This window comes from Cyanistes caeruleus, chromosome 25 (assembly GCF_971803275.1).
Source record: "Cyanistes caeruleus chromosome 25, bCyaCae1.hap1.1, whole genome shotgun sequence".
Taxonomy (NCBI): domain Eukaryota; kingdom Metazoa; phylum Chordata; class Aves; order Passeriformes; family Paridae; genus Cyanistes; species Cyanistes caeruleus.
The window spans coordinates 1352149-1379865 of record NC_141725.1 but is presented as its reverse complement, the minus strand read 5'-3'; the positions used below and the strand labels follow the sequence as shown (position 1 = coordinate 1379865).

The 27717-nt window shown below is 56.4% G+C and overlaps 3 protein-coding genes across 9 annotated transcripts; all 3 read right to left on the bottom strand.

Annotated features, from left to right (window-relative positions):
• Positions 1 to 893: 893 nt before the first annotated feature.
• On the bottom strand, positions 894 to 4228 carry RAX2 (retina and anterior neural fold homeobox 2). Its single transcript, XM_023943019.2, has 2 exons — positions 3986 to 4228; positions 894 to 2116 (listed from the first exon to the last, which is right to left on the bottom strand). Exons 1-2 carry the CDS (start codon positions 4226 to 4228, stop codon positions 1673 to 1675), a joined length of 687 nt encoding a protein of 228 aa, XP_023798787.2. The 3' UTR covers positions 894 to 1672.
• A 7378-nt stretch (positions 4229 to 11606) lies between these two features.
• On the bottom strand, positions 11607 to 13987 carry LOC111940210 (complexin-3-like). The gene is made up of 3 exons (XM_023942806.2): positions 13130 to 13987; positions 12417 to 12504; positions 11607 to 12119 (listed from the first exon to the last, which is right to left on the bottom strand). The coding sequence occupies exons 1-3, from the start codon at positions 13282 to 13284 to the stop codon at positions 11898 to 11900; spliced, it is 465 nt and encodes a 154-aa protein (XP_023798574.2). The 5' UTR covers positions 13285 to 13987; the 3' UTR covers positions 11607 to 11897.
• A 91-nt stretch (positions 13988 to 14078) lies between these two features.
• On the bottom strand, positions 14079 to 26500 carry MATK (megakaryocyte-associated tyrosine kinase). 7 transcript variants are annotated; one of them, XM_086862880.1, is made up of 15 exons: positions 26392 to 26500; positions 26218 to 26250; positions 24438 to 24532; positions 18425 to 18480; positions 18106 to 18219; positions 17837 to 17952; positions 17298 to 17517; positions 16390 to 16483; positions 16233 to 16298; positions 16013 to 16112; positions 15840 to 15924; positions 15593 to 15666; positions 15296 to 15491; positions 14877 to 14963; positions 14079 to 14743 (listed from the first exon to the last, which is right to left on the bottom strand). In XM_086862880.1, the coding sequence occupies exons 4-15, from the start codon at positions 18431 to 18433 to the stop codon at positions 14561 to 14563; spliced, it is 1344 nt and encodes a 447-aa protein (XP_086719006.1). In that variant the 5' UTR covers positions 18434 to 18480; positions 24438 to 24532; positions 26218 to 26250; positions 26392 to 26500; the 3' UTR covers positions 14079 to 14560. The 7 variants fall into 7 exon arrangements, with proteins under 7 accessions (XP_086719006.1, XP_023798921.1, XP_023798919.1 ...); XM_023943153.2 differs by lacking the exon at positions 24438 to 24532; XM_023943151.2 differs by lacking the exons at positions 18425 to 18480; positions 24438 to 24532.
• Between the last annotated feature and the right edge of the window lie 1217 nt (positions 26501 to 27717).

Here is a 27717-nt window from a genome sequence, read left to right as displayed (position 1 = left end):
CCGGAGCTCGCCTCGGCCGGGGCGCTTCACCCCATTAGCCGGGCCGGGGAGCCGGGGAGCATCGATTATGCGTTTAATGGCTCGTTAAAGGTTTAATTGTCGCTAACGAAACAGACGAGCAGCAGCAGCCGGGGTACGGGGCACAAGGAGAAGGGTCTCGCCGGGGTCAGTGCCTCGCCGAGCCCACTGGCATCCCGGCCAGACCCGGCCGAGCCCGGGGCTCTGGAGACGTCAGAGTCCGGCCCGGGGGGTCGGGTTGGGGTGAGATCCCAGGCGGCTGCGGGGGGGGGCACCGAGCGGACACGGTGGGGATGGGGCTGGGGGCTGTTGTCAGCTCCTAAGTGGGAAGATTTTCTGGGGAAGCGTTTTGGTGAGGGGAGGGTTGTCCCTCGTCTGATTTCTCCAGGAACTGGGGCACTCCTGGAACCTAGGACGCCTCAGGGCATCCCAGGGACCCGGGGCACGCACTCACCCAGGGATAAGTCCCGTCTTGCTATCCCAGCTGTGCTTAAGCACCTCAAAGCCACTGTGGACTCAGCCAGGCCCTGGGGCCGTGCTGGCTTTTGCCATGGCTGTGCCCCGAGCTCCAGCGGGTGAGCAAATAGGTCCCCCAGAGCTGCAAAGCCACTCTGGGGACCCCTGAGCACCCTGTCACTACCACCCAGCTCCCACCTGGCAGGAAACAATGGCAAGGGATAAGCCAAGTGTTGGTGTGCCCCAACAGCCCTGTTGTGACGCCAGGGCTCCTCTCACCAGCCCAGGCCAGGGGCCTCGGGGATCCCACTGCTACCCATCCTCCCACCAGCATAGTTCTGGCAACCTTCTGCCACTGGCACCCCTGGGAGTGTCAGTGCGGGCACAGCCCACGAGGGACAGCCAAGCTTGTGACAAGCTGTTGAGGCCATGGTGCAGCACAAACCAGTCCCAGCTGGGGCCGATCAGGTCATCTGTGCCTGGACCTGGCCCACAGCTGCACGCAGCATCCCAGGGGAGCAGGTCAGGAGGGTGCGCAGGGGTGCTCCCATGCCCCCAGGAAAGCTCCTTTCTGCAGAGGCTTGGCAGCCACACAGTGGAGAGCACAGCATAACTGAGGCCCCAGCAGCATCCGACTCCAGCGTGCGGCAGCTGTCCAGCTTATCTCTTTACTCACAATACACCCGTGCTCTTGGTGCCGGCACATCTCCTGGCGTGACCGGCAGCGTGCCCCGACACAGCTAAAACATCCCCCCAGGTACTCCCTACAAAACTAGAGCTCTCTGTTCAGTTTTGTTTAAATCTGCAGCATTAAAAAAAAAAAAAAAAGCAAAAAAGAATAGTGGAAAGGGGAGGGGGTATGGAGAAAGGAGATGTCCAACTGGGGTGTGGTGGGTGGTCTGGTGGCACAATGGGATACCTGAGCCTCAGCCATGTCCTCAGATGATCTTGGTGCCTTAGAAAGGCAAAGGGGCTCTCCTGGAGTGCTTTCCCCCAGCCATGGGGTCCAGCCAGCACCCTGACTCGCTCCCCCAGCACCACTGGTGCTGGGTCAGTGTGGGGAAGACACAGTCCAGCATCCCTGCCTGGTGCCAGCTTTGGTCCTGCTGAGCACCCACCGTCCTCCCTCACCCACTGTGGGGCCGAGCCAGCACCAGGGCTGGGAGCGGCAGCCGGGGAGCTCGGAGGGGAGTGTTCATCAAATGGGCTGCCAGGTCTTGTCAATGGTCTGAATGTGCTCCTTGGCTTTCATGCGGAGCGAGGCGATGCTGGAGCTCCTCTGGTCCACCTCCTCCAGCGGGTACTTGTCCACAAAGGGGGTGCCGCACTGGTAGGGCGCGGGGGCCATGGGCTGCATGCCCTGCGCCATCGGTGGGGGGGTGTTGAGGAAGGAGTGCCCAGCGTAGGGGGGCTGCAGGGCCTGGGGGGCTCCCATAAAGCCAGGGATGCTGTGGACTGTGGTGGCGCTGGAGATGGGGGATGTCAGCCATGGGTCGAGTGGGAGGGAGTTGCTCATGGGCCCCACGTTGGGGGTCATGGGGGGCCGGTTGAAGGAGAGCACGGGAGTGTCGTGGAGCTTCATGGAACTGGCTTCCATCTTCTCCTGCCTCCTCCACTTGGCTCGTCGGTTCTGGAACCAGACCTGCAAGGTGAGAGCCAAGGTGAGCTCACTGTGCCCAGCTGGACCCTTGCAGTGTGCCTCCCATGCCCCATGTCTCTGCCCCAGGCAGGGTGCCCCATGTGGGCAGTACCCATGTGGGGTGCCGCACAGGGAGTGCTTGAGGTGGGGGTGTCCCATATGAGGTACCCCATCCCACAAGGGCTGTCCTGCAGGGCTCCAGTAATCCCAGCACCTCTGTCAGACCTCTTCTCTCCCACAAGTCCCAGAGACCAAGGATATCTTCAAGGTGTGGAAAGTGAGAGGTGTATATGCACAACCCCTTCTGCTCCATGGGAAAGTGCACCCTGGCCCTGCAGACTCCCAGCAGTCCATGGGACAATGTTATCCGACCTTCCCAGCTCCTTGGTTGCAGCTTTTGTAAGTTAAACAGCTACAGTTGTGCCAAAACCCAGCAGGAACGACAGTGACCAGCGACCCAAATCCTGTGGTGACGTCTGGCCCCGTGGGAACTGCTCATTAAAGTGCTGGTCCCCATGTCCCCAGAGCAGCACAGGGCACAGGGGTCTGCTGCAGGAGGCAAAGGGGAGGAAAGATGGATGGCTGGGTGGGAAAGGGGAGGGTTCCATGGGCTGCTCATGGCTGTTGGTGGGCGCTGGGCTGCACTGATGCAAACTGCATGTCCAGAACAGGGAATGGAGCTGGGGAAAGGGCTGGAACACAAGTTGGATGAGGAGCAGGTGAGGGAGCTGGGGAGCTCAGCCTGGAGAAAAGGAGGCTTAGGGGGGACCTTCTGACTCTCTACAACTCCCTGACTTCTGATAACTCCCTGACAGGACAGTGGAGCCAGGTAGGGGTCAGGCTCTGCTCCCAGGGAGCAAGGAACACGACAGAAGAAAGCAGCCTCAAGCTGTGCCAGAGGAGGGTTAGGCTGGAGATTGGTGGAAACTTCTTCCCTAGGGCAGTGGTGGAGTCCTTATTCCTGGAGGGACTTAACAAGATGTGTGGATGTGGCACTTAAGGACATGGATTGGTGGTGGCCTTGGCAGTGCTGAGGGAGCAGTTGGACTCTATGGTCTCAGAGTGCTTTTCCAACCTGAACAATTCTGTGATTCTATGAAACTGGTTGTTGCTCAGAGGTGTCTTTATGGTTTGGACACCCACAAAAAAGGCTGCACTGTCTTGACTGGGGCTTGAGGCCTTGGAAATTCACTTCATTTGTTTGGGGTTTACTTCTTGGGTTCACAGTGGGTTTGATACTTCAGCTTCCTGACCCTTTCTCCCTCCCTGATCTCATCCCATCAGGCATGGTGGGGAGAAGACTGATGGCACCCCAGGCTCTTCACAGGCTCTGCTGACCCCTCATGAGCCTTTTCCTGCAGCCTAAGGAGCAAAACTTCCCCAACCCCACTGCCCCACCAATTTGTCCTGCTCCAACAAGCTTAAAAACCTCAAATCCATGAGGATCTTGGACCTGGAAGGTCCAAAAGACCTGGAAGGTGCCATAATCAGCCAAGGTGGGTTTTTTGGCCACTTTCCCATGTGAGCAGCAGGAGGGATGGGAGCAGCCACCACCAGAAGACAGAAATATTTCTGAAAACCATCTCTGTGCCCTAGTGGAGCCTCTGGCCTATGGGCCCAACTGGGACCTTGTGAGTCAAACTGGGACCCCATGGAGGAACAAGGCTCAGCCATTAAACCCTTTCCCTGGCTTTGTCAGGAGCTGCTGGCTCTGCAGAAATGCCAACTCCATCTCAAGCAATGGGGAAACTGAGCCACCGAGGGAGGCATTGGCACTAGAGCTGAGATCTGAGCAGAGCTCTCCAGCACCTCGGGGTCCCTCTGATGCTGCTCAGAGACAGATCCACGGTGCTGGGAAGCTGCCCTGCCTACCTGCACGCGGACCTCCGGCAGGTTGACCTTCATGGCCAGCTCCTCGCGGCTGTACACGTCAGGGTAGTGCGACTTCTCGAAGGCACGCTCCAGCTCGTGCAGCTGGTACGTGGTGAAGGTGGTGCGGTTCCGCCGGTGCTTCTTCTTGGGCTGCTCCTCCTCGGTGGTGGCCGGTGGGGTGCCCTCGCCGTCCCCTGGCTTACGCAGCTCTCCCAGGTCCCCCTCACACTTATTCAGGAACATGGTGGCACCTGCAGGGGCACCACAGAGTTAGGAGGGGTGTGGGGGCTTTGGACCCCGCATGTGTCCCCAGTCCAGTGATGGATGGACAAGTAAACAGAGGGATGGGAAGATAGGGTGGCACTAAGAGCAGGTTATGCAAAGGCATAATCCTCTCTGCCACAGCAGAGGATCCCAGGGCTGTGGTGTCCTGGGGGCTGATCCACGGTCCTGGGGACTGATCCAGAATCCAAGGGATGCCTCGCACTTGGCTCTGCTGTCTGATGCCACCAGGCATGTGCTAAAAGTCAGATTTCCTCTAAAATGGAAGATTTTATGAAGGTGCCATCACAGAGAGCCAACCTGATCTCTCTCTGCCCTGGCTTGGAGGGGACCAAGCCTGGGTTAATTCCCTCCTTCCTCCCCAGCTCCTCTTGTCCAGTCTCTTCCATGGTGAAGGCTGGCCCTGGAGCACTGGAGGATCCAGTGTCAGTCCCCATGCTTGACAGGAGTGACCCAGCATTGTCCCCTGGCTAATAACCATTTTAGTGATGCTTATAAGCATTTTCAACCTTCACAGCGTTTCATCTTTAAGCTTTTTATCCGGCATCTGAAATCTTCCTGCAGTATTTGCAGAGGATTAAGGGTCTCTTTCCACCGTGAGGATGTCAGCAGACATGGAAATGGGGCAGAAAACCGTAATCCTGGGGCAAGGGGAAGGCACTGCATTTCCCAGACCCAACTCCTAATGCCTCAGAGGGAGTGGGGAGGGAAAAGGAGAGCAGCTTCACGCTGTGAGGGGGTAAATGGGGGTCCTAGAGGGCAGCGGGTGGGTGTCAGGTGTTGCCCAGGCTGTGCACACAGGGGTGTCTGGGTGGGGGTGCCCATGTGTGCTGTGGGGGTGTGTGCGGTGTGCCCGTGGTGGCTGCATCTGTGCCTGTACGTGGGCAGGGGCCTAGGGGTGCTCAGGGATGCTCTCAGCAAGGCCCAGGTGTGTGGGGAGAACGTGAAGTGGGCTGAGCATGCAGTGTAAGGCGTGCAGCATGTGCACGGTGTGGATGTGTAGGTGTGGGGATGGGGTGTGCGGGGTGGTTTGTGCCAGGTGGGAGCAGTGCTAGGGTGCAGTGCCTCTGTGCCATGCATGTAGCACATGCTGTGCAGTGTCTGCACTGCTGCACAGGGGGCTCAGTGTGTGTGCACAGCGCTCATGCAGGGTGTGTGCACAGCTCTGTGGGTGTGCAGGGAGCACAGTGTGTGTGGGGCACGCACAGCCTGTGAGCACAGGAGCTGTGGGCACCCAGTGTGTGTGCAGCGTGTGCCGTGCACATGGCACATGCAACAGAGGCACGTGCAGCGCCTGTGGCACAGACCGTGCAGTGCAGCACATGCAGTGCCATTGGCAAGGCCAGTGCATTGTGCAGTGCCTGTTCAGCATGTGCTGTGTCTCTGTGCAGTGCAGCCAACATGACCAGCATGTGCTGCTGTGGTGTGCTTAGAGCATGTGCTGTTGGTGTGTGCTGTGGGCAGTGTGTCCACTGCAATCAGTGCATGCCCAGGGGCTGTATGTGCAGCGTGTGCAGTTTGTGCATGTGCAGTGTGTGTTGTGTGCAGCATGTGCAGCGTGTCCAGCTGTGCATGTGTGTGCAGTGTGTGCAGTGTGTGCACGTGCAGCGTGTGCAATGTGCAGTGTGTGCATGTGCAGTGTGTGTTGCACACCCAGTGGGTGCTGTACTCACAGAGGAGCTGCGCACATGCAGTGCTGTGTGTGCAGAGAGTGCAGCACAGTGTGTGTCCCTTTGGGCACTTTTGCCTCCCCAGCTCCTCGCAGGGTGTCTGTAGCCCTGGGGGCTCTGGGTCCAGCCCAGCAGTCTCAGGGTGCCTCAGGGGAGCCACAAGTCAGGGCAGGGGTGTTGGGTGCTGCACCCTGGGGTGTCCCAAGGCAGCGGGGAAGGGGGGGGGTGCTGAGGGGAGCAGGGGCCCTGTGGTCACTGTGTGAGCATCACAGTGTGTTCTGGGGTTGGGGACACGGGGAGGGGATGGGGCCCCCCACTGCCATCCTGATCTCACTTACCTGCTTCTCATTTGCGCAGCTCTGCACCTGCAAGGAGAGGAGAGAGGGGGGCTGAGCACCTAGAGCAACCTCCTGGGGTACAGAGCCCCCAGGGGATCCAGCACCCCATCAGGACCCCCATCAGCCCTGCCCAACCATGTCCCATGACCTCATAGAGCAATGTGGGGGAGCCAGAGCTGGGGGGGAGCTGGAACGAGCTGGGGCAGTAGGAATGGGTGAGATTGGCATTGGAGTGAGAGAGGCTGGAGGGGCTGGAGATAATATGGGGCAAGCGGGAGGAGAAGCGGGGCAATGGTGGGGGGACAGGGGTAAGGTGCAGAGATGGAGCTCCATGGTTCACCCCCTGACCCCATCAGAAAGCAAAGGAGGAAAAAACTCTCCAGAGAGCAGCAAACCCCAACCTGGGAGCACAGATGAGCCAAGAACAGCAAAATCCCAGAGCAGCAGTGACCCAGCAGCAGGGCGGCAGCACCAGACCCTGTGGGATGGGGGCAAGGGTGGGACCCCCACCCCCATCTGCCTTGGCCTGTCTGGGGGGGCAAAGATATCCCTGAGTGGGGAAGTGGGGAAGCATTACAGATCAGGCTGGGGGGACATCAGCACCAACCAAACATCCCATATTCCTCATCCTCCAGGGACTGGCCTCAGGACTCCCAAGCCTTTGCCACCAGTGTTTTGGGAATCCTGCCTGGAAACAGGCCACGCTGAGCTCGGGGTGGGGGCATTGCTAAAATCCGGCTCCCAAAGGATATCTTCCTGCAGCCACTGTCATGCTAGCAGCAATTTTTGGGTTTAAGTTTTTAAGCTGCAAACCTGTGCTGGGAACCATAAGGATCCAATATCTCAGGAGAGTTCTTACCCCCTTCTCCTCGATTCCCCAGATCACAGTTTCCCTGTGGGGGCTGCTAGCTGGGGGGAGGATATGGCTGCTAGTAAAGATGCCCAATAAAGCAGCAGAAACAACACTGAGCCCTGGTAAAAGTGGGTAAAAAACCTTGCTTCCTGAGAACTGCAAAACAGCAGAACATCCGTGAGGACAAGAGGCCTCCTCTGGCAGCAGGGGATGTGGAAGAGACAGTCCAGGGACAGCCCCAGCTTCCACTGGAACCCCATTCTTTGCCTTTGGAAGCCCATCTGGGTGCCAGAATTTGGCTCCTTGGGCTCAAGCTGCCTGGGACAGGTGGTAGGAGCAAGGGTGACTCCTGCCCCTGGCTCTGTGTGATTCGGGGCGAGTGAAACTGGCAGGTGCCCACACCCGCTCCTGAATCCCCAGGGAATGGTGCCAGCCCCGTCCCCAACACCAACCCTGGGCACACTCTGGGGACACCCTGGGGACACCCTGGGGACACCCACTCCCTTTCTCAGCATCTTCCCTCAGCGCTTTGTCCCGAATTGGAAAAAAACGGCGTTACCTGCTGGGCCCAACTCGGCTTTTCCAGGAGTATTTAACTTTGCTGGTCCCTCCCGGGAACCAAACAAGCGGCTCAACCTCACCAATCTCGCAGCTTTGGCAGCCAAAGTTGCCTCTAGTCTTCTTATTTGTCACAGAACCGCCGTGCTAAGGCTCGGGAGAATCTTTATTTAGTGTTGCAGATGTCACCAAGGCACCGCAGATTGGAAATGAGTCCAAAGGATTAAGACGAGGTTATTAATTGGAGGCCTTCCCCTTTAAGAATGATTGACAGTTACTTTCTGGACAAGTAATTGCTCTAAATGTCCCCCCAGCACGGGTCCGGGGGGGCAGGGGCGGACAAAGCCCCGAACTGCCTTCCCCACTCGGATTGTCTCCCCACAAAGGCGTCCTGCTGGAGTTTGCCGTGTAATCCCCTCATTACGGGCGAGGAGAAAGAATTAGAAACAGGGGGAGCGGAGAAGAAAGGATGGAGGGGGAGGGGGCAGGATTTCCTTGGGCTGCAGAGGCTCTGCCCCAGGGATGGGGTCCAGGGCAGATGCCCCAAGCCTCGGTGGGATGGGGATGCTGCAGTGACGGATGCTGTCCCCCCAGATAGGGATGGCATGTCTGGGGGTGGCCCTGTGACAGCGTGGGTGGCCCTGTGGCTCCCAGTGATGCTGCCTGCAGAGCCCTGCCCATGTAGGAAGCAGAGATGGGAACAGGTGTGAGGACAGGGATGGGGACTAGGCATGGGCTCCCACTGTGAGGACCCAGGGTGCAGACATGGTCTGGGGATCTGCTCTGGGGTCTGGTTGTGGGCCCAGGTGTAGGGACCAGCCACAGAGAGCAGCCCCCCTGAACAGGCTTGGGAACCTGGTATGAAGACCGGGCAGGGAACACTCACGAGGACCAGAGCAGAGGGACCAGGCAGGAGGGCCAAGTGTGGGGAGCAGCCATGGGGCAGTGCCCACAGGACCAGGTGTGAATGAATCATGGGCATGGGACTGAACACTGGGGCCAGGCATGGGAACACTCTGTGGGGACCAGCTGTGGGATCCAGCCAAGGGGACAATCCCTGGGGAATGCCCATGGGCCCTGGCCTGAGGGGCTGTGGGACAAAGGCAACCAGGCTGAGGAGCAGGACTACCATTCTTCTCCCCACTCCCACTGCTGCCCCTGGGTCCCAAAGAATGATGGAAACATCATGGTGGGGTTCCTGGGCTGTGCTGGGGGATGTGCTTGCCCACAGCTGCCCACAGCTCCCATCATCTGCAGTGGATTTTGCCCTTTTCTTTCTTTGCTCACTTTTACTTTCTCCCAAAACCATCTTCCTGCCACCTGTAACCGCCCCCGGACCTGTCTAGGCTTCCTCCCACTCCCTTCCCCTCCTTGCCACGCTTCCCCTTTCGGATAGCAAATGTCACTGTGGGGGTTTTGGACCCCAGCACCCTGTGCCAGATGGCTGCTGGCTCCTGAGAGGGTCTGTGCCCTCCGCACAAGAGCTGCTGTTGGTGAGACCCCACAGCCCACTCTGTGCCCTGGTGTGGACCCCAAGGCCATCCTGTTGTCCCTACCCAGGTTATGAAGCTTCACCTGCCCTGTCTCACACCTCCTTGGGGACAGTGTGACTTTGTCTTAAGGATGGCACACCACCGCCCTGGGGACACTGTGCCGCCACCCCAGGGACACGCTGGCACTGCCCTGAGGATGGCAAGACCACACACCAGGGATGGCATGACACAGGTGGGCCATGCGGCCCCTGGGGGTGGGGTGACACCCCCATGCCATGCAGTGCTGCCAGAGAGCGCAGGGGAGGGCAGGGAGGGGCTGCCTGTGGAGGTACCAGGGACATCCCCAGGGCACGGGCGATGTGTGGGGCCCGGGGCGCAAACTGGACCCCACTTGCCCGGATGCCCGTGCTGGCCACTGTGACGAGTGCAGGAGCCGCGTGCCCCTCACTGATGCTCCCCCAGAGTGCCCCCCCGGCCCGGGGGCGCAGGGAGGTCCCCGGGGTGCCGGGTTTGGGGGCACGGGACTGCCCAGCTGCCCGGCCCCGGCGCTGTGTGTGCCGTGCCGGCCCCACGGCCACCGCAAGGTGTTGCCTCGCCCGGGGGGAGGCAGCAGGCTGATTTGCCAAATGATTATAATTGCCTTTTAGGAGCAGATAGCAAATTGATTTGCTTCCTTGTCCAAGGCCCGTAATCACTTCATCACTTTAAAATATTAATGCTATACTTCTTTGCTAGTTTCCCAATTACCCTAATTGAAGGCAAATTGGTTAAGAAGGTGCAATGCAGAGTATCAGGGGGTTTAGTTCACTCAAATGACAGTTTTAAACCTCCCTAATCCTATTAGCGCGCAAAGCTGCTAACGCTTAGAGACGCTGCGTCAGCTTACCGGGGCGGTGGGGCCGGAGGCGGGGGTCGGGCCGGGGGGCGGCCGGGGGCCACCGGCCTCACGTGACCAGCTCGGCCGGGGATTTATCACTTTTTTAGTTCATTAAGAGGCCTTGGGCAGGCGGGGAGGCAGCAGGGGTGACCCAAAAGGGTGCTGAGCGGGAGGCAGGTGGCAGCATGGGGAGGGCGGGGGGGCAGGACGATTAGCCAAGGAGACCTGGTGGAGGGTCCTGACCCGAATCCCAGCTGGCGCTGGGAGTCCCTATGCTGGGAACACTGGGAGAGGGCTGCCCGTCAGGCCAGGATGGGGCCCTGATGTGGAGCCGGGATGGAGGACTGAGGTGGTGGTGACAAACCTCAGTGCCACCATCCCAGCAGCTGGCACTTGGTGGCGAAGCCAGCCCTGAGGAGAGCAGCGATGTGGGGTGGGATCAGCGTTGTTCTGGGTGCCGCAGCTGCTCCCACCTTGTCAGGGACCTGGCGAGGGACTGGCGTGGCACAGACGGTTCCATCCCACAGGTGGGGTTTCTGCCTGAAGGGAGATTTCCTAAATTCTGAAGAAAAACTGGCGAACGGGATTGGGAATAATGGCAGAGACATCAGGGATGATGAGGACAGCAGAGACAGTGGGGCCACCAAACATCAGGAGGCTCCCCAATGTCAGGCCCAGACAAGCCTGTCTCACACTCTCTGGGATGCTCCAGCAGCCACCAGCCCCTGGACCTGGTACCCAGAGGTGTTCCAGGGGAAATTGGGCACCTCGTGCATCCAGGGACCTCCTTGCTCCGTGTGCTCCAGCTCCTCAGCGGCGGCTGAGTGCGATGGCTCTGGTGACAGCGCTGAGCACTGTGACACAGCTCCCAGCCCCCCGGATCCGGCTGCCCCGTCCCAGCCCGGCAGGGCCGTCCCCGAAGCCTTTCCGGAGCAGATGGCAGCGGCGTGGGGAGGACGGAGGCGGCTCAGCGCGTCCTTCCTTTCATGCACACACAGCATGAAATCCCACAGTGATTCCCGGCGGCTCCGGCTCCGGCGGGAGGTGCCCCTGGGGCCAGCGCTGGCCGAACATTTCACACGGGTTCAGCGAGCTTAGTCCTCGGGGACAGGCGACTCAGGAAGATTAGACCTCGCTAAAATAGGCAGGTATTAGTGATCTCAGCAGCCCCCGGCCTTCCGGCGCGGCGGCATTTAAGCCAGCGCTGCTGCTGGAGCGCCCAGGACAGAGTCCCTGGCGGGGAAGAGGCGGCCGGGCGCCCTGGCCTGGCCAGAGGGATGCCCCTGCTGCTCGCACTGGCAGAGGATGCTTGAGCACAGGAGTAAATGCTCCACGCCTTCTCCCGGTGCTGTCCCCGAGGGACAGCCAGGGTGATCACTGGGTCCCAGTGGGGGCTGCTGCAGAAGGCGGGGACGGACCCAGTGGCCAAGCATCCTGGGCTGGTTGGTGGGTCAGGGGACATGGGGCAGCCCGGCTCCAGTCACCGTGTCCCCTCACCAACCAGGACAGGGACTGTACGGGTGCGGGATACGGCGGGACGACCAGAATAGTGCCGGCAAATGCTGTATTTATTGAGCCGAATGGAAACCGGTGCCAGGGCTGGTGAGGGGGGGTAACAGTCAAGGACCTGCCCCATATGGGCGCTCACACCAGGAGCACACCGAGGGACCTGACCATAACGGCTGCACACGCTGGGAAAGCTAATGGGAATGGTTTTGGGGAAGAAAATCCACACCTAATATGTGTATTGGGACCCGCACTCCAAGCAAAGACACGCAGAGCCTCCGCGCTCCGTGGCTCCCGGGGCAGGAGCTGCCGGTGCCCCCGGGGCGGGCACGGAGCTACATCAGGGCGCACTTTTCCTTCACCTGCTCCGCTCCGCCCAGCGCTCGCCCCCGCAGCGCCGGCAGCTCCACCTCCCGCAGCCTCGCCAGCAAGGCGAAGGTCCCGGCGCTGCCATCCTCCTCCTCCTCCTCCTCCTCGCTGTGCACCACGGCTGCCAGGTCCTGTGGCAGCTCCACCGCACCTCCGGCCACGCGCACCTGGGCGTCGTCCCGCTCGTCCTAAACGCGGGTGGGAGAGGGTGTCGGGCGGGGACAGACACGGTGCCTACCTTGGGGGACGGGGGACAGAGAACAGCCAGTCCTACGGTGCTGGGGACACGGGGGCATTCCAGGACTGTCCAGTGCCAGACTCGGACGCTGGACGAACAGTGGGCAGCAGATAGACAGTGGCCGTCTGCTGCCCTCTTCAGGAATCCCTCCCATCCAGGGGACCACGGCAGCCATGGGCCCGGGACTCTTGTGGGTAATGTAGAGTCAAGGGGAACCCCCGAGGTCTGCAGACAGGCTGGTTCTTACCTGGGCCAAGTGGTACTTGTCCCGCAGGTGCATCCGCACCGTGGCCCGTTCTGCCTTCCTCTGTGCAAACACCTTATCCCGCTCGATCCTGCAGTAGGTGCCACACCATCACCCCCACCTCACCGAATCCCCCAGGACTACCCTGATATCACCCTGGTCCTCCTGCAGAGCAGGTCTAGGGCAGTAGGGAGGAGGTCTGAGATCCCCAAGAGGGTTAAAGTGAGGATGTGGGACCAGGAACCACATCCTGTGCACCCAGCTCAGCAGCCAGATTCAGAGGTGCTTGATGAAGGTGCCCATTTCAGGGACTTGCTCCTCCTGCAGCCTCTCATCTCCCTGGTGCTGAGCTGCTGGGTTCCCACAGCACCTGCTCTTGGGGGAGGTGGGACCTTAATCCAATCCTGTGCTGACCCCCCATCCCTTGGCTCCAAGGGTGCTGGGCTGGAACCATCCTGGGATTCTGACACCTGAGGGTTTTCCTTGTCACCTGTGGTGCACGAAGGTGCTGTTACAGCCCTGTGCCAGCACCTCCATGGAATTCCCATGCTGTGGGGGAGACACACTGAAAAGCACCTTCTGTGCACTGTCTCTTTCCCCAGCTGCCTCCCTGTCCCTGTCCTGTGCCACCCCGGGGAAAGCCCACAGCAGGTGGGATCCCGATTCTGGTGTGTTGGGGGACCCTAGTGACCCGCCCAGCCCCAGCAAAGCCTTACTTCTCCTCCAGCAGCTGCCGCTGGTACTCCTCAAACTCCTCGCGAGCCACACCGTTGGGCAATGCAGCTGCCTTGTCATCCTTGGGGGCCCCCTTGGGTGACTCGTCCTTGCCCCTCTGGAAGCTCTTCAGGGCAGCCATGAAGAAGGAGGCCATGGTGGGTGTGTGGTGGTGACAGATCTTGCCCCAGGGTGCCCACCAGGTTCCAGTGCCTGCAAGGTCAGTGGGACCAGCCCCAGGGGCACCGCGGATCAGGGGCGGATTAAGGCATTAGGAGGGGAAGCCACAGCCAGGGTGGAAAGACCTTCCCTTTGCTGCACCCAAGGGTGCTTGCAGGGGACAGTGGCAGTGTGGGGGGACAGCAGGTGCTGCCACATCAGAGTGATGGGGAGGTGGAAGGAGCCATTGAACTGCAGCACACACTGGGTCAGGCTGAAATACCCCCCATTACATGGGTCCCAACTTGGGGCAGCACCCATGGGGCCAGGGCAAGCCCTGGGGAGAGCCCCATGCCGTGGGCACCCAGAACTACAGGGGGATTGGTGGTGCAGGACGTTAGCACAGAGGAGACACAAGAGGATTAGCCGAAAAAACACAATTGAGGGCCAAAGGACTGGCAGCAGATGAGGCAGTGGTGGGTGCGCACCCACCCGCGCGGCAGCCTCATGCCCCCGCTAATCCCTTGTCCACCAAGACTCAAGATTGCTTGGGAGCCTGCAGGGCTGGGGGCTACCCACTACTGGGGATGTGTCCTGTGCCTGTAATCTATACTAAAGCAATTCCCATACAGCCTCTGATTAAAGCATAATCCCCTGCTGCACTGAGCCCCGATGGGAAAGGGGATGGATGGCACGGGGGCTCCGAGCTCCTGGTCCCCCCAAAGCCTTTCACTGGGCTTTGTCAGGCCCCAAGTGAGAGATCGGCCTAATTTCACCCCAGAGGCTTCAGGATGCTGTTGAGCTAGTTTCTTTGGTTTAATCAAAAAGTCCAAATCCATGGGGTTTAGCTGGCTGTGCTGGCATCCCTGTGTGGGGCTGGGTGCTGGGGCAGCGCTGAGTCAGGATGGGGTCTCATCCTCCACCCATGGAAATATCCAGTCCTGTCTCTCATCACGGGGAGTTGCAGCTTGAAGGGACCCCACATACAGCATCTGCTCCTGGGGCTGAGCACAGGGGGTGTGGGCATGGCTCCCTTGGGGACTGGGCTCCCCACTCTGGTGGGTCAGGGGAGATCAATCCCATGGAAACATTCTCTGGGCGAGAGGTGGGTAGAAGGACCATGCTGGGATGGAGGGAGGCTGCTGCCCCATCTCCACAGGGAGAGAGCAGCACCACAAGCCATTCTTTCTGTTCCTGGCCCCAATTGCCCTACCACTCCCAACCCTGGAGGGTCTTGGGGCTTCAGGTCCTGGGTCCTGGTAACAGGATGGGGGTTAAATGTCCCTCAGGTGCTTCAGCTCCTTCTGCAGCTTCTCTGTGAGTTTCTTGAAGGACGGGCGCTTGCCTGGCTCCAACTCCCAGCAGCTCTTCATTAGGGTATAGACGGTGGGTGGGCAGCCCTCGGGAGGATCCATGCGGTACCCCTGCTCCAGCAGCTCTGTCACCTCCTTCAGGGCCTGCCAGGATGGAGAAGCCAGCTGACAACCCCCTTCCCTGCTCTGGTCAGGGAGCAGTGGGATGTCCCTGTCCCATGAGTGCCAGTGGGGTGTAACAGGTGTAACCTGTGGTGTTCCCTGGCACAGTGCTCACCAGCTTGGGGTAGGGTGCCCGTCCAAAGGAAAAGGTTTCCCACAGGAGGATCCCGTAGCTCCACACATCCGACTTGGAGGAGAATCTCTGTGGCAGCAGGAGACGGGGAGGCTGACGCCAGCTGAGGGCTGCACTGTTGGACCCCATTGCTTCCCGAGGGCAAGACAGAGGACATCAACTGCCCCCTGCCCCACCCCCAGCTCCCATGATGTGAACACCCCCCAGTCCCATCATCCTGCCCCAATTCCCATTGCATGCCTGCTCAGGACAGAGACAGAATTTTGGGAGACGCAGGGCTGACTGTACCAGAGGTCACTGTGGGGCAGGGATGGGGCAGGGAAAAAGGAGGGGCTACCCACGGGGGTGAGATGCTTTGGAAGGACCCTCAGGCCAGCCCCTTCCCTCTCACTGTCACCCACGTTGTGTTTCAGGGCCTCTGGTGCCGTCCACTTCACAGGGAGCAATGTGGCATCTGCACCCTTGGGGTTGACCCGGGCCAAGCCGAAGTCGCTCACTTTGGCCACGTTCTCCTCGGAGATGAGGATGTTGCGGGCAGCCAGGTCCCGGTGCACCAACTTCTTGGACTCAAGGTAGTCCATGCCTTGAGCCACATCCCTGCCACAAGCGAGTGAGACAGTGTCACCGTGGGTGCCCTGGGGCCGCACAGGGGGATGCAGAGCCCAGGATCCCAGCCCAAAGGAGAGAGAGGGACTTACAGGGCGAACAAGAGGAGCTGCTGGGTCGAGACGAGCGCCCGGCCCCGTGTGCGCAGGAAGTTCACCAGGTTGCCCTGACAGGATAAAATGAGTCAGGACCAACAGGATGAGGCTTCCAGGAGACTTTGTCTTCTGCAGGTTCTGCAATGCCTGACATCTGTGATGACTCAGCCCCTAGACAGGGATATTGTCCCCAGTCTAAGTACTGATGTGTCCCACAGGCTGAGGAGCAGCCAGGTGCACTCACCTTGCTCATGAACTCCATGACAATGTAGAGGCCATTGTGCAGGATCACTCCCAGCAAGCACACAAGGTTTTTGTGCCGGACCTTCCTGGAATGGAGGGGATCCGAGTCAAGGAGGTGCCTGCTCGTCCTGGGCCACGAGGCAGGGTTGGGCCACACCTCCATGAAGCACTCACGTCATGGCAGCTGTTTCAGCAAGGAAGGCCTGGGCAGTCACATCACACTTGATGTTCTTCACAGCCACCCTCTGCCCCATGTACTCGCCCTGCAGGACATCTGGAAGAGCATGGGAGAGTCAGGCTGAGCCCCCCATGCTATGAGATGGTGAGGGGGATCAGGCAGTGCCATCTGGGGAAGCTGCACCTGGGGAACATCCAGCCCCATCCTCTCACCTACCTCCGAACTCGCCTTGCCCAATGCGGTCTCCAAGTGTGAGGTGCTTCAGGTTCAGCAACCAGCCAGCTGGGCATGGGCACAAGGGCAGGTTAGCAGGGGCCACCAGTGGGGCCTTGTCCCTAAAATGCAGACCCAACCCCCTCCCACTATGCCCTACCTTTGGCCAACTCCTCCTCAGCTGACTTCATCCCAGATTTTGGTTTGGGCTTCACCAGCTTGGTGCAGATGGCTCCCTGCTCCTTCATGTAATGCTGCCAAGGGATGAACAGATGGAGCTGATGCCAGCTCTTACCCTCAGGCTCAGGGTGTGAGTCCAGGGAACAACTTTGGGGTACTCCATGAGACCACACTATTGCCACCCTAGAGGGCAACCCATGTGTCAGCCTTGTTCCCCTCTGGGCACAACCAGAGGAACACCACGATGGACACGGGGGAATATGGGATTCTACCAGTTGAACCACAGGTTCTGCTGCAGCAGCTGAGGGCAGTTTGCAGAGCTGATGGGAGCAGAAACAGCCAGACAGGATGGGACAGGATGGGACAAGATGGGACAGGATGGGACAGGATGGGACAGGATGGGACAGGACAACCTTTGGAGTTTTAAAGTGGGGCTGGGGCAGCTGAGAAGGGAAAGGAGCCACCCAAAAGTTGAGTCTAAAAGGAAAACACGAGAGTGAAACTCCCTGGAGAGCAGACAGGGTGAAGGATGGGCAGCTAGGAAAAACTCACTGGAGGGGCAAGAGCTCACACAGGAGCCTGGGAGCCCTGTGGGGTCAGCAGGTGAGAGGGACCTTTGGGTGGAGTGAGACACAGCAAAATGCCTCAAAGTCCAGAGGCCACCAGGGTCTTCCTGCTATGTGAAGCACTGAATAAGCAGGGATAGGGGTAATCTGGCCCTTGGCCAGGGACTGGGACTGCAGCTGGCACAGCTGGTTTGCAGAGACATCCTTGGGATATCCCAGATCTGCCCATTGTACCCCAAACTGAGTGGGAACCACGAGCCTTTGAAGGGGATAGGGAATTATACCAGGGCTCTGGTGGGACTCTCTGCCCAGGGGGTCTCACCTCAATCATGTCAATGAGGTTGGAGAAGTACTGCTGGCTGTCGATGCTGAGTGTGTTCTCCTCGTGCACCACGCGGTAGTGGATCACCTCCTTGCCAAAGCTCACGCACAGCACGTAATCACCAGGGTGCCGGACAGACTCACGCACCAGGAACAGCCCGTCCTCAGGGGGCTGCAGCTCCCGCACTGCCTCCATCCCTGAGATCTTCCCATGGAACCATCTGAGGAGAGGGGGCTGAGCCAGTGGGCTTCCCACAGGGGCAGCAGTGAGATGGGGAAAGCAGAGCCCCTGCCAAAGCTACACAGACCCCTCTCCATGGGGTCCATCCAAGCTTGGTGGGCACAACTAGGGGTCCTTAAAGCCAGATACTGGCCCCTGTAAATCCCTCCATCACCAGGGCATGGCTACAGGATGCTCTGTCCCCAGCTGTCCACCCAAAACATGCATGGGGAGAACACACTGGGCTCATCTGCTGTTGCAGCTCCCAGGGGTTCAGCTGAGTCCCCTGGGGTCCCCTCAGACACCCCAGCCATACTCACGGCATCAGGCTGAGTTTGGGGTCGACACGGATGGCCCCACGCTCCCGCAGTGCACTGGCTGCCAGCAGCCCCTCCTGCCCCGTCTCATTGTGCCTGGCGCGGTACCAGCCTTTGCCCTGGGGACAAGAGGGTGTCAGAGCAAGGGAAGAAAGAGGGGATCCCTCTGGGAAGGAAGGGACTGGCTCTGGCAGCTGAGCTGATGGCACTGGAGTCCCATTCTGGCCATGCCCTCTCAGCACAGCGTGTGCCTGAGCACCCATAGGTCTCACCTCCACAGCCTCAATGATGGTGACCATGTCACCCTTGCGGTAGGCCAGCTCCCGGGGCTTGGGCTTGCTGTGGTCATGCTTGGTGACACACTGCGTCCCGGGGGGCCAGTGCTTCTGCAAGGAGAAAGCAACATCAGTAGGGACAGAGAGCTGGACCCCTCTGCTTCCCACAGGCACCAGAGCCAGCCCCAAGGACCATCTGAAGCCCTGTCTGGGGACCAGGGGCACTGGGCGTGAGCCCTCCTCCACCCCACTTTGGTCCTGGGAGGATATGTCCCCCCAGCTGGCACTGCTGGTGTCCCTGTGCAGCCCCGCTCACCCCAGACATGGCAACCGTCAGCGCATCAGGGGCTCCCTGTCCTCTCCTGCTGCCACCTGCAGAAGAAATCAAAGGGACTGTGGAGGGTCGGGGCTGAGCTGGCTTGGCCCAGGTCACAGCTGCTGTCCCAGACCACCGCTGCTGTCCCACAGGCTCCCCTGGCCAGTGCAGCTCCTGTCCCTCACACAGCCTCGCACCACAGGATGGAAGAAAAGGCTGAAAACTCTGCCAGTGCCAGCTGCGTCCTGGGGACACTCCTGTCCCACACATGGATGGGAGCAGGACCCAGCACTCCTGTTCTCTGCCTCTGCCATCAAAGAGGGGCCCCAGCTCCCACCAGCTTTGCTGGCACAGCAGCAGCCCAGCACCACAGCTGTGTGGGAGTAATGTGGTTTTACCAGGAACTTGCTTTTTCACCTCCTCTTTCAGGAGCTCTTAGTCACCATGGCCCTGCTGATGTGGGATGTAGCAGGGCTGATGCAGGGGCTGCCTAGCAGCAGGGACAGAGACAGGCAAGGCTGGGCTGAGGTGGGACTGTCACATGCACTGGCTGTGGGGTGATTGTGCAATGTCCCTGTGATGCCCTTGACACCAACTGGTCATGCTGGGATGCATATGACAGCTTTGCAATTTAAAATTGTGGGTCTTTTCCTACTGGAGTCCTTCGCTGTCACCTCCTTAGGAGGACCATAGAATCAGGGAATGGTATGGTTTGGGAGGGATCTTAAACCCCATCTCATTCAACTCCATGCCATGGGCAGGGACACCCCCCACCATCCCAGGCTGCTCCAAGCCCCATCCAACCTGGCCTTGGGCACTGCCAGGGATCCAGGGGCAGCCCCAGCTGCTCTGGGCACCCTGTGCCAGGGCCTGCCCACCCTCCCAGCCAACAATTCCTTCCCAATATCCCATCCAGCCCTGCCCTCTGGCACTGGAAGCCATTCCCTGTGTCCTGTCCCTGCAGGCCTTGTCCCCAGTCCCTCTCCAGCTCTCCTGGAGCCCCTTTAGGCCCTGCAAGGGGCTCTGAGCTCTCCCTGGAGCCTTCTCTTCTCCAGGTGAGCACCCCCAGCTCTCCCAGCCTGGCTCCAGAGCAGAGGGGCTCCAGCCCTTGGAGCAGCTCTGTGGCCTCCTCTGGACTGGCTCCAGCAGCTCCACGTCCTCCTGATGTTGGGGGTCTCAGAGCTGGAGGCAGCTCTGCAGCTGGAGTCTAATCAGACCAGAGGGGCAGAATCCCCCCTCTCTCCTGCAGCCCCTTCCATCCCATGCTGTGGGATGAGCTCCTTGGAGCAGAGATGACTTTGCTCCTTTGGAAGGTGAGTCACAATCAGCACTCTGCATCACTGGTGGTAAACTCATCTCTGTGGCATTGTGGAACCAAGGTTTATCTGGTTATGCCAGCCCATATCCACAACAACAAAACAGGGACAATTGCAGCTGCTACAAGGTTATTATCAGAAGGCAGCAGTTTTGTCTCTACCAGAAGCCACTGTTAGCCAGCACCGCCATCCCCTCACCTTGCAGCCCATTCGTGGCACACATTGTCCTGGTGGGGCTGGAAAGGTCACCTTGTGCCTGTTCCCCAGCAGGCACAGCCAAAGGCTGATGTGATTGGGTGCAGCTCAGATTAATTCCAGGATGGTGAGGACCCCATGAACACAGAGCTTCAGAACAAGGTCTGCTCCACACCCCTGCTGTGGTACATCCTGATCCAAAGACAGATGTGCTGGCTGAGCCAGGAGGGCTGATGGCAGCTCTGACAACTGTCCTTTGTTTTCTGCTGCTCCAGGACAGAAATTTTCGGTGAAAAGCAGCAACTTTTTGGTCAGTTCTGCCCCCGTGTGCAGACAGCAATTGGTGCTGGGAAGGGACAGATCCTCCACTCCAAAGGGAAGAGCTTCTCCTCTGCCCAGTTAGCCCTGGGGCTCGGGGTGGTGGACACACACCACCACATGGACACCTGCCATTGGCAGAGCCTGGCCACCAGCCAGTGCCTCACCCAGGCACCAGCAGGGACAGCAGTGAATCACCTTCCTCACATGCCTTGTCCTAAAGCAACTCTTTGTTCCTGGAGGTGTTTGATCCATGAAGTTCCCATCACTGGAATAATTGTTCCCACAAGCAGAGTATGCAGGCAGAAAGCCTGAGAGAAGATATTTGCCCTATTCTTTGTTTTGGGGCTGTTCTGTACTTTTATGAATTGGTAAACCTGGGTAATAGCACTGAGGCTGAGAAGCACAGAAACACAGTGGGGGTTGGTAAAGCTGTCCCAACCCTGGACTGGAGAGCTCAAGCTTATTCCCAGTGCACAGAGTTACCCCAGCTGAGAGATGCCAAACCTGACAGCACTGTGCCAGGAGGGGACACCGCCTGTGGAGGCTGCACCTCTGGATGAGATGGAGCCGACACGTTGTGCACTCCTCTCCAGAACACACACAGCTGCACTGGGTGTCAGTCAGACAAAGGGAAGATACATTTCCTCTGCTGGAAAACAGGTGACACCCGAGCATTCCCCCCACTGCCCACCATGCTCAGCACTGTGCCCATCCCTGCCTGCTGCCAGAGTGGACAGGAGGACTCCTCATCTGCCCTCAGCACCTCTTGGACCTCGCTCTTACCTCAGTGGTGGCCATGTGGAGCCGGGGGCAGCGATGTCAGGGGAAGCTCACAGCTGAGCCTGGACTTGGATTCCTGAACTCCTGGAGAGTCTCTTTCCTTCTTACACAGAGCCAAGCACTACATTTATGGGTAGCTCCCAGACAGAGGCAGGGCCCAATTTCCTCATTTCTCTGCTGGTGAGGCTGTGATGCAGCGTCCGGGCGGTCCCCGTGCTGGCGCCGCCTGCGCCCTCAAACCTCCATCAGAAATGACTCATTATTTGACAACACTTAGATCAACTTCTGCCCTTTGAGGGCACAGTTATGAACCCTTGATAGAAAGGAACTGGAGTTTACCAGATTCTGTCCCCTGCGGCACTGTGGGGAAATCAGTATCCCCCTGCAAACAGGGACAGTTGCTGTCACCACTGCTGGCCTGGCCAGAGCAGTGACAATGGTATGGGTGCCTGTGGTGGCAACAGCTCTCTGGGGAGGCTGAGTCTCAGGAGAGGAAGAGCTGGGACCAGAGATCCCCAAGTGGAATTTTGTCTCAACATCAACTCTGTGAGCCTCAGAGCAAGTTGATCGTGGCCACTCTTTGCTGTTCCTCTGGGGGTGACAATCCAGAGGCATTGCAGGTTGGGACAGGCAAAGGCAGAGAGACCTTTAAATGAGTACCACTGTTAAAGAGATGCCGCTTATCTGTATCCTGCAGCATCCACAATGAGTTGGGAGGGAATAACCGCCTCCACAGTTCATCCCAGCCAGAAAACCAGACACCAGCTCTGCACTAATGTTCAGCATTTCCAATATTCTGAGCAAAATGGTGAAAAAGAAGAAAATGAAGTTGTAGGCAAACACCAGACTGCATTCAGGGGTCTTGGGATCTTTTTGGGTGTACTTTAAAAAAAAAAAATAATAAAATGGTGTTTAAGCCTTTAGAAAATATTGGCAATTTAAGGGCAAAGGCAGTGTAGAAAAAAACTAAGTTAAACTAGCTGATACTTTCAGGTCCTGGTTATATCTTTTGATCCACAAACAACTTCCCTAAACCATTCAAGCCAGACTGTTCATAGGATTTTTGGGGTGGGTTTCCCCAGGAACACTCCTTGCATTTTTCCCTGTATTTGTAGGGATGGGTCCTTAGAAATGTGGTCTGTTCAGGCTGGAGAATAAACTCGAGTTCATCTGTACACCTCTGAGCTGCACTCCCAGGATCTGCACAAGGCTCCCTGTGACAAACAGAAATATTTTGTACTTTTGGGTTTTGCCACATCCGGCTGTTGGTACAGACATGACCATGGCTGAAGAACTTGGTGTCACACACAAGGAACCACTCCCCCAGATGTAATAAATGGGCTTTCCCTGTCCTCCTGCACAGCCATGTGCTTCTGCTTGAGCTGGTGTTCCCTTTACATCCTGGCACATGCCATCCAGCCAGAGCCTGAGCCTTTAACACGCAGAACCTCACACTGCCTTTTCCCTTCTGGTGCTACAAAGACAATGCCCGGCTCGCTGGGTACCGCTGAACCCCACATGCCTGGGTCCCTCCAAAAGCTACAGAGCCAAAACATCGGGACTGTGCAGCCCCTCCAAAGTTACTGCATAAAGGGGCATTAGTGTGGGAAAGTGTCTCACATTCCTGGCTGAGGCTTTGTCTACTCACCAGTCTTCCTCCTGGCATCCTGCATTTGGATGAGAGGGAGAGTGAGGCTCAACATCCTACAGAGAAAATTTCTGAGCAGTGCCATTCCTGGCAAAATCAAAGTTATCCAAAGGAGCAGAGTTTGGAGGTGGAAAGATGGGCAACAATATTTGTCAGGAACAGCACACATTTTGTACAAAAAACCCAGCTCCTGTAATCTCAGCAAGATCTGGGCATTAGCAATCCCAAACCTACAGGCTCTCTTTTGCCAACTCAACCCCTTTCAGTCCCTTTGGACAATACCATTGGATTCACCAGAAATGTACCTTCCAGCCTGAGGAGTCTGCCCTGCATTTCAAACCTTCAAAAAGGGAACCAGAAAATGGCAATAAGTCATAAGAGCAAACATGTCTTTGACATCCAGTTTCCAGCATTTAAAGGGAACGTCACTGAGTGAAAGCATGATTTATCATAGCAAAGATTTATAAGTCCACCCAGAAACATAGACTCACTGAGTGCCAGAATGGTTGGTGTTGACCTTGAATAGCATCCCTTTCTAAATCCCTGCCATGGGCAGGGACAATCTCCACCATCCCAGGCTGCTCCAAGCCCTGTCCAGCCTGGCCTTGGGCACTGCCAGGGATCCAGGGGCAGCCCCAGCTGCTCTGGGCACCCTGTGCCAGGGCCTGCCCACCCTCCCAGCCAACAATTCCTTCCCAATATCCCATCCAGCCCTGCCCTCTGGCACTGGGAGCCATTCCCTGTGTCCTTTCCCTGCAGGCCTTGTCCCCAGTCCCTCTCCAGCTCTCCTGGAGCCCCTTTAGGCCCTGCAAGGGGCTCTGAGCTCTCTCCAGAACCTTCCCTTCCCCAAGCTGAACACCCCCAGCTCTCTCAGCCTTTAACACACAGCCTTCATCATAACAGTCTTCAACAAGAGAAACTGAAGCCTGTGGCAAGTCTCTTGCTGCCTGGTGGTATCACATCAACCAAAGCATCCACCTCTGGTTCTCTCCATTGCACTCCTTTTCCAGGTACCACCATGACAGCACCAAAGCCGTGTTACAGCTCAGTCAATTTTGCTCAAAACCACTGAGAAGGAAGTGTCTCCATATGTCTGTACCACGCTGTACACCGCTGCTCCCAAACAGCAGCCCCTGAAGCCCAGGATCCCAGGATCATCCAAAGGATGGTGGAAAACTCCAAACCCACACAAGAAAACCTGGCAGCTTCAGGCTCTTCAGGCTAGAGGGCAGAAATCTAAAGTGATAAAATGTTTAAAGGATACACATGATACCAGAGTGTGTGTGGGATTTATATATTTTTCTTTTTTTTTTTTTTTTTCTTTAATATATTTCGCTATATGTTTTGCTGTGGGAAGAGTTTCTTCTAGAGCAAGGAGTGGGAGGGAAGGAAACATAACAGAAGGAAAGGAACTGTTGCTACAGGCAACTCAACTCTTACACAACGGTGCGATTTCTGTAGTGATTATGGAATCACAGAATCATGGAATTAGTAAGGTGGGAAAAGACCTCCAGGATGATCAAGTCCAACCATCAGCCCAGCAACACCTCCATGTTCACCACTGATCCATGTCCCTGGATGCCACATTCACATGTTGTTTGAAAACTTCCAGGGATGGTGACTCCACCATTGCCCTGGGCAGCTTGTGCCAGTGCCTGGCCACCATTTCCATGAAGAAGTTTTCCCCTATATCCAACCCAGACCCCCCCTGCTGCAATTTGAGGCTTTTTCCTCTCGTCCTGTCATTTGTTACCTGGGAAAGAGACTGACCCCCAACTGGCTCCACTGTCCCATCAGGGGTTGTACAGTTTTGGAGAATTATAGAACAGCAAAACTCCCTGCAATGGACTATTTAAAATGCAAGATATCAGACAAACCCAGCACTTATTACAGGCAAAAATTGCAATCATATGAGCATTATTTCATGCATGCAATATGATTACTATGCAGTATCTCTTGTTTGTAATTTTATCCACCTCCTTCACCCTCTGCTCTTCCACCTGTCTCTCTCCTTTTTATTGTGCTCATCAAAAGTATTCTTTTGAGATTTCAAGTGCCCTGATTATGTTTTTTCCCCCTCAAAGCCATCATTTTTAAACTATGCCAGGAGAAGAAGGAGATAAAATGGTAACAACCCAACTGAAATGAAGATAGCTATAAGGAGGAAATACATAGAAATCTGCAGTTCTTCCCACACACTATGGAAAATGGAAATTTAAGTTATTTAGAAGTTCATCACCACCATTACAGCATACACAGAAATTAAGCTGATATTGCAAAAACCTCACCGAATGCTACAGTAGCCAATGCCTTTGAAAATATGAAACCAAGATTTTGGTGTCCAAGCTGAAGCCTGCTTCATCAACCTTCTGCCCTGAGCCACAGAGGTTTCAGGCAAGACTGGCTATTGCAATTTTAATTTAATATCAAACTGGGCTCCCTTTCATTATATTTAACATTAGTAACTGTAGGATTTTAATGTTTGCTTATTTGATATTGATCAGGAAAGTCAATGCTTTCATTTCACAGTAAAGAAAATTGCTACTGTTAATGAAAAAAAAGTAATTACATGTAAATGACCTTTCCTTCTGCATATCAAACCAAGAACAACTGAGCAAACAGGATGGGAGAGGGCTTGAGTCACTGTGCAGTTTTATGTGCTACAATAAATTTTGTGGTTTTCCACATAAGCAAAAAAAAATGGGACAGAGGAGTCAATGGCACAGAGAAACACTGAGGACATTTATAGACAGTAGGACACTCATTTGGTGGGAGACCCCTAACTCTCACTGTCAGTGTGGAGAACTAAATTAACCAGGACCCTCATGCCAGGGCTTGGGATGGGTCTCAGGGCAAGGTTCTTCCCCCCGAGGCTGCTGGCACTGCCCAGGCTCCCCAGGGAATGGGCCCGGCCCCAAGGCTGCCAGAGCTCCAGGAGCGTTTGGACAGCGCTCTCAGGGATGCTCAGGGTGGGCTTGTTGGGGGGTCTGGGCAGGGCCAGGGGCTGCACTGATCATCCCTGAGGGTTCATTCCAACTCATGGTTCTATGCTCCTATCACTTTGATGGATCCCTTCACTTAAATCTGAGCAACAACACAATTTCTGGTGTTACTAATGATAGAAGTACAATAATAAATAATAATAAATGTAGTCCACATCTCTACATCGTTTAAAAGTGTTAATTGCAGTGAGAATCTTCAGTATCCTACTGTCAAGGACATTCAGCAAACAAGTATTAACTGTACTTCTCTACCTGTGCATCATTTCATTACAGCTTCACTGAATCCCAGAATGGTTTGGGTTGGGAGGGACCATCCCAATCCACTCCTGCCATGGGCAGGGACATCTCCCATCTTCCCAGGTTGCTCCAAGCCCCCTCCAGCCTGGCCTTGGGCACTGCCAGGGATCCAGGGGCAGCCACAGCTGCTCTGGACAACCTGTGCCAGAGCCTGCCCACCCTCACAGGGAAGAATTTCTTCTTCTACAGTAAAGAGTTCCTGGCAGCTTACAGTCTCTAAAGCATCAAACTTACCTTCCTAACAGGGATCTTGCAGTCCAGGTTCATCTGCCAATGCAAGAGATGAGAAAGGAAACCCATCACAAAAATAATTATATTGCAGTCAAGTTTTTAACAGCAAACATCAGCAGGCAAAGAATTAAAAACATGTTTTAAAACTATTCAAATAATTCTGAAATCTTGCTTTACCTGAAGAAAATGTGAGAAGCTGATGAACTGAGCTTTAGATTCTCTGGAATGAGCCCACAGTTACAGCATCTGAGACTTCCCTTAAAAGCTTTTCTATAAATAACAACTGTGAGCGTTCCGAAAAGCAACATGAGCTTTGTAGAAGCCAAGTGGGAGTGCCTGGGGCTGGAAATACAGTTCTGAAAAATCCATAGAATCACAGAATCCCAGAATGGTTGGGGTTGGAAGGGATCTTGGAGACCATCTTGTTCCATACCCCTGGGCAGGGACACCTTCCTCTGTCCCAGGCTGCTCCAAGCCCCGTCCAGCCTGGCCTTGGGCACTGCCAGGGATCCAGGGGCAGCCCCAGCTGCTCTGGGCACCCTGTGCCAGGGCCTGCCCACCCTCCCAGCCAACAATTCCTGCCCAATATCCCATCCAGCCCTGCCTCTGGCATCCCCCTTGTCCTGTCCCTCCATGCCCTTGTCTAAACTTCCTCTCCAGCTCTCCTGGAGCCCCTTTAGACCCTGCAAGGGGCTCTGAGCTCTCCCTGAATCCTTCTTTCAAATCCTTGTATTCAAAGAGTGACACTGTCTCTGGAGAGGATTAAAGTGACATGTTAGAAGCAAAAAACCAGGCAAATATGCTTTCCCTTTAACCAAACCTTTTTACTTCTCTGAATATTTGCCCATTCTTGAGACTCTGCCTTCGGGTTTGCAGCACTTGGAAATTAATTACTGGACTGCTTTGTCACAGGTCATCCAACTACCAGGAATGTATCCACTTTTGTGGGAATTCTGATTACATAAATAGCCAAGTAAGAAATTATATTTTCTCTTTTATCACCAAAATGCACGCACCCTCAGCAAATCAACTCTTCAACCTGATCTTGGTGGCAGAGTTTCCTTGGGATGAACATCAGGAGGATGAAGAACTGATTTTGGAGCTCCTTTCTAAAAATGTTAATGATCTCAGATAACTGAGTGCACACGGGATTTAACAGCTGCCTGGTAATCTTCTTAACTGCAGTGATCATACAAGAAATTCTACCTCAAATGCACACCAGGGGCTGAATATATCACCTCTGTCACTGAGACCGAGTTGTCAGGGGTCTCAATGGATATTTTTGTTCTTTACTGGTGTTTTCCCATCACTCACCTGCTGCAGTTTGATGGCCGTGTGCTAGAGGAGAAGTATTTTCTCCATGTCCTGTCACATCTTTTATCTGGGTATAGGATTCAGGCATTACTCTCTGAATACTAAACACAAACCCATTGCAGCTGCACTCAGAGCTTACAGTGAAGGTGGATATTTTAACCTTCACCATTTCCAATCTGAGACACAAAG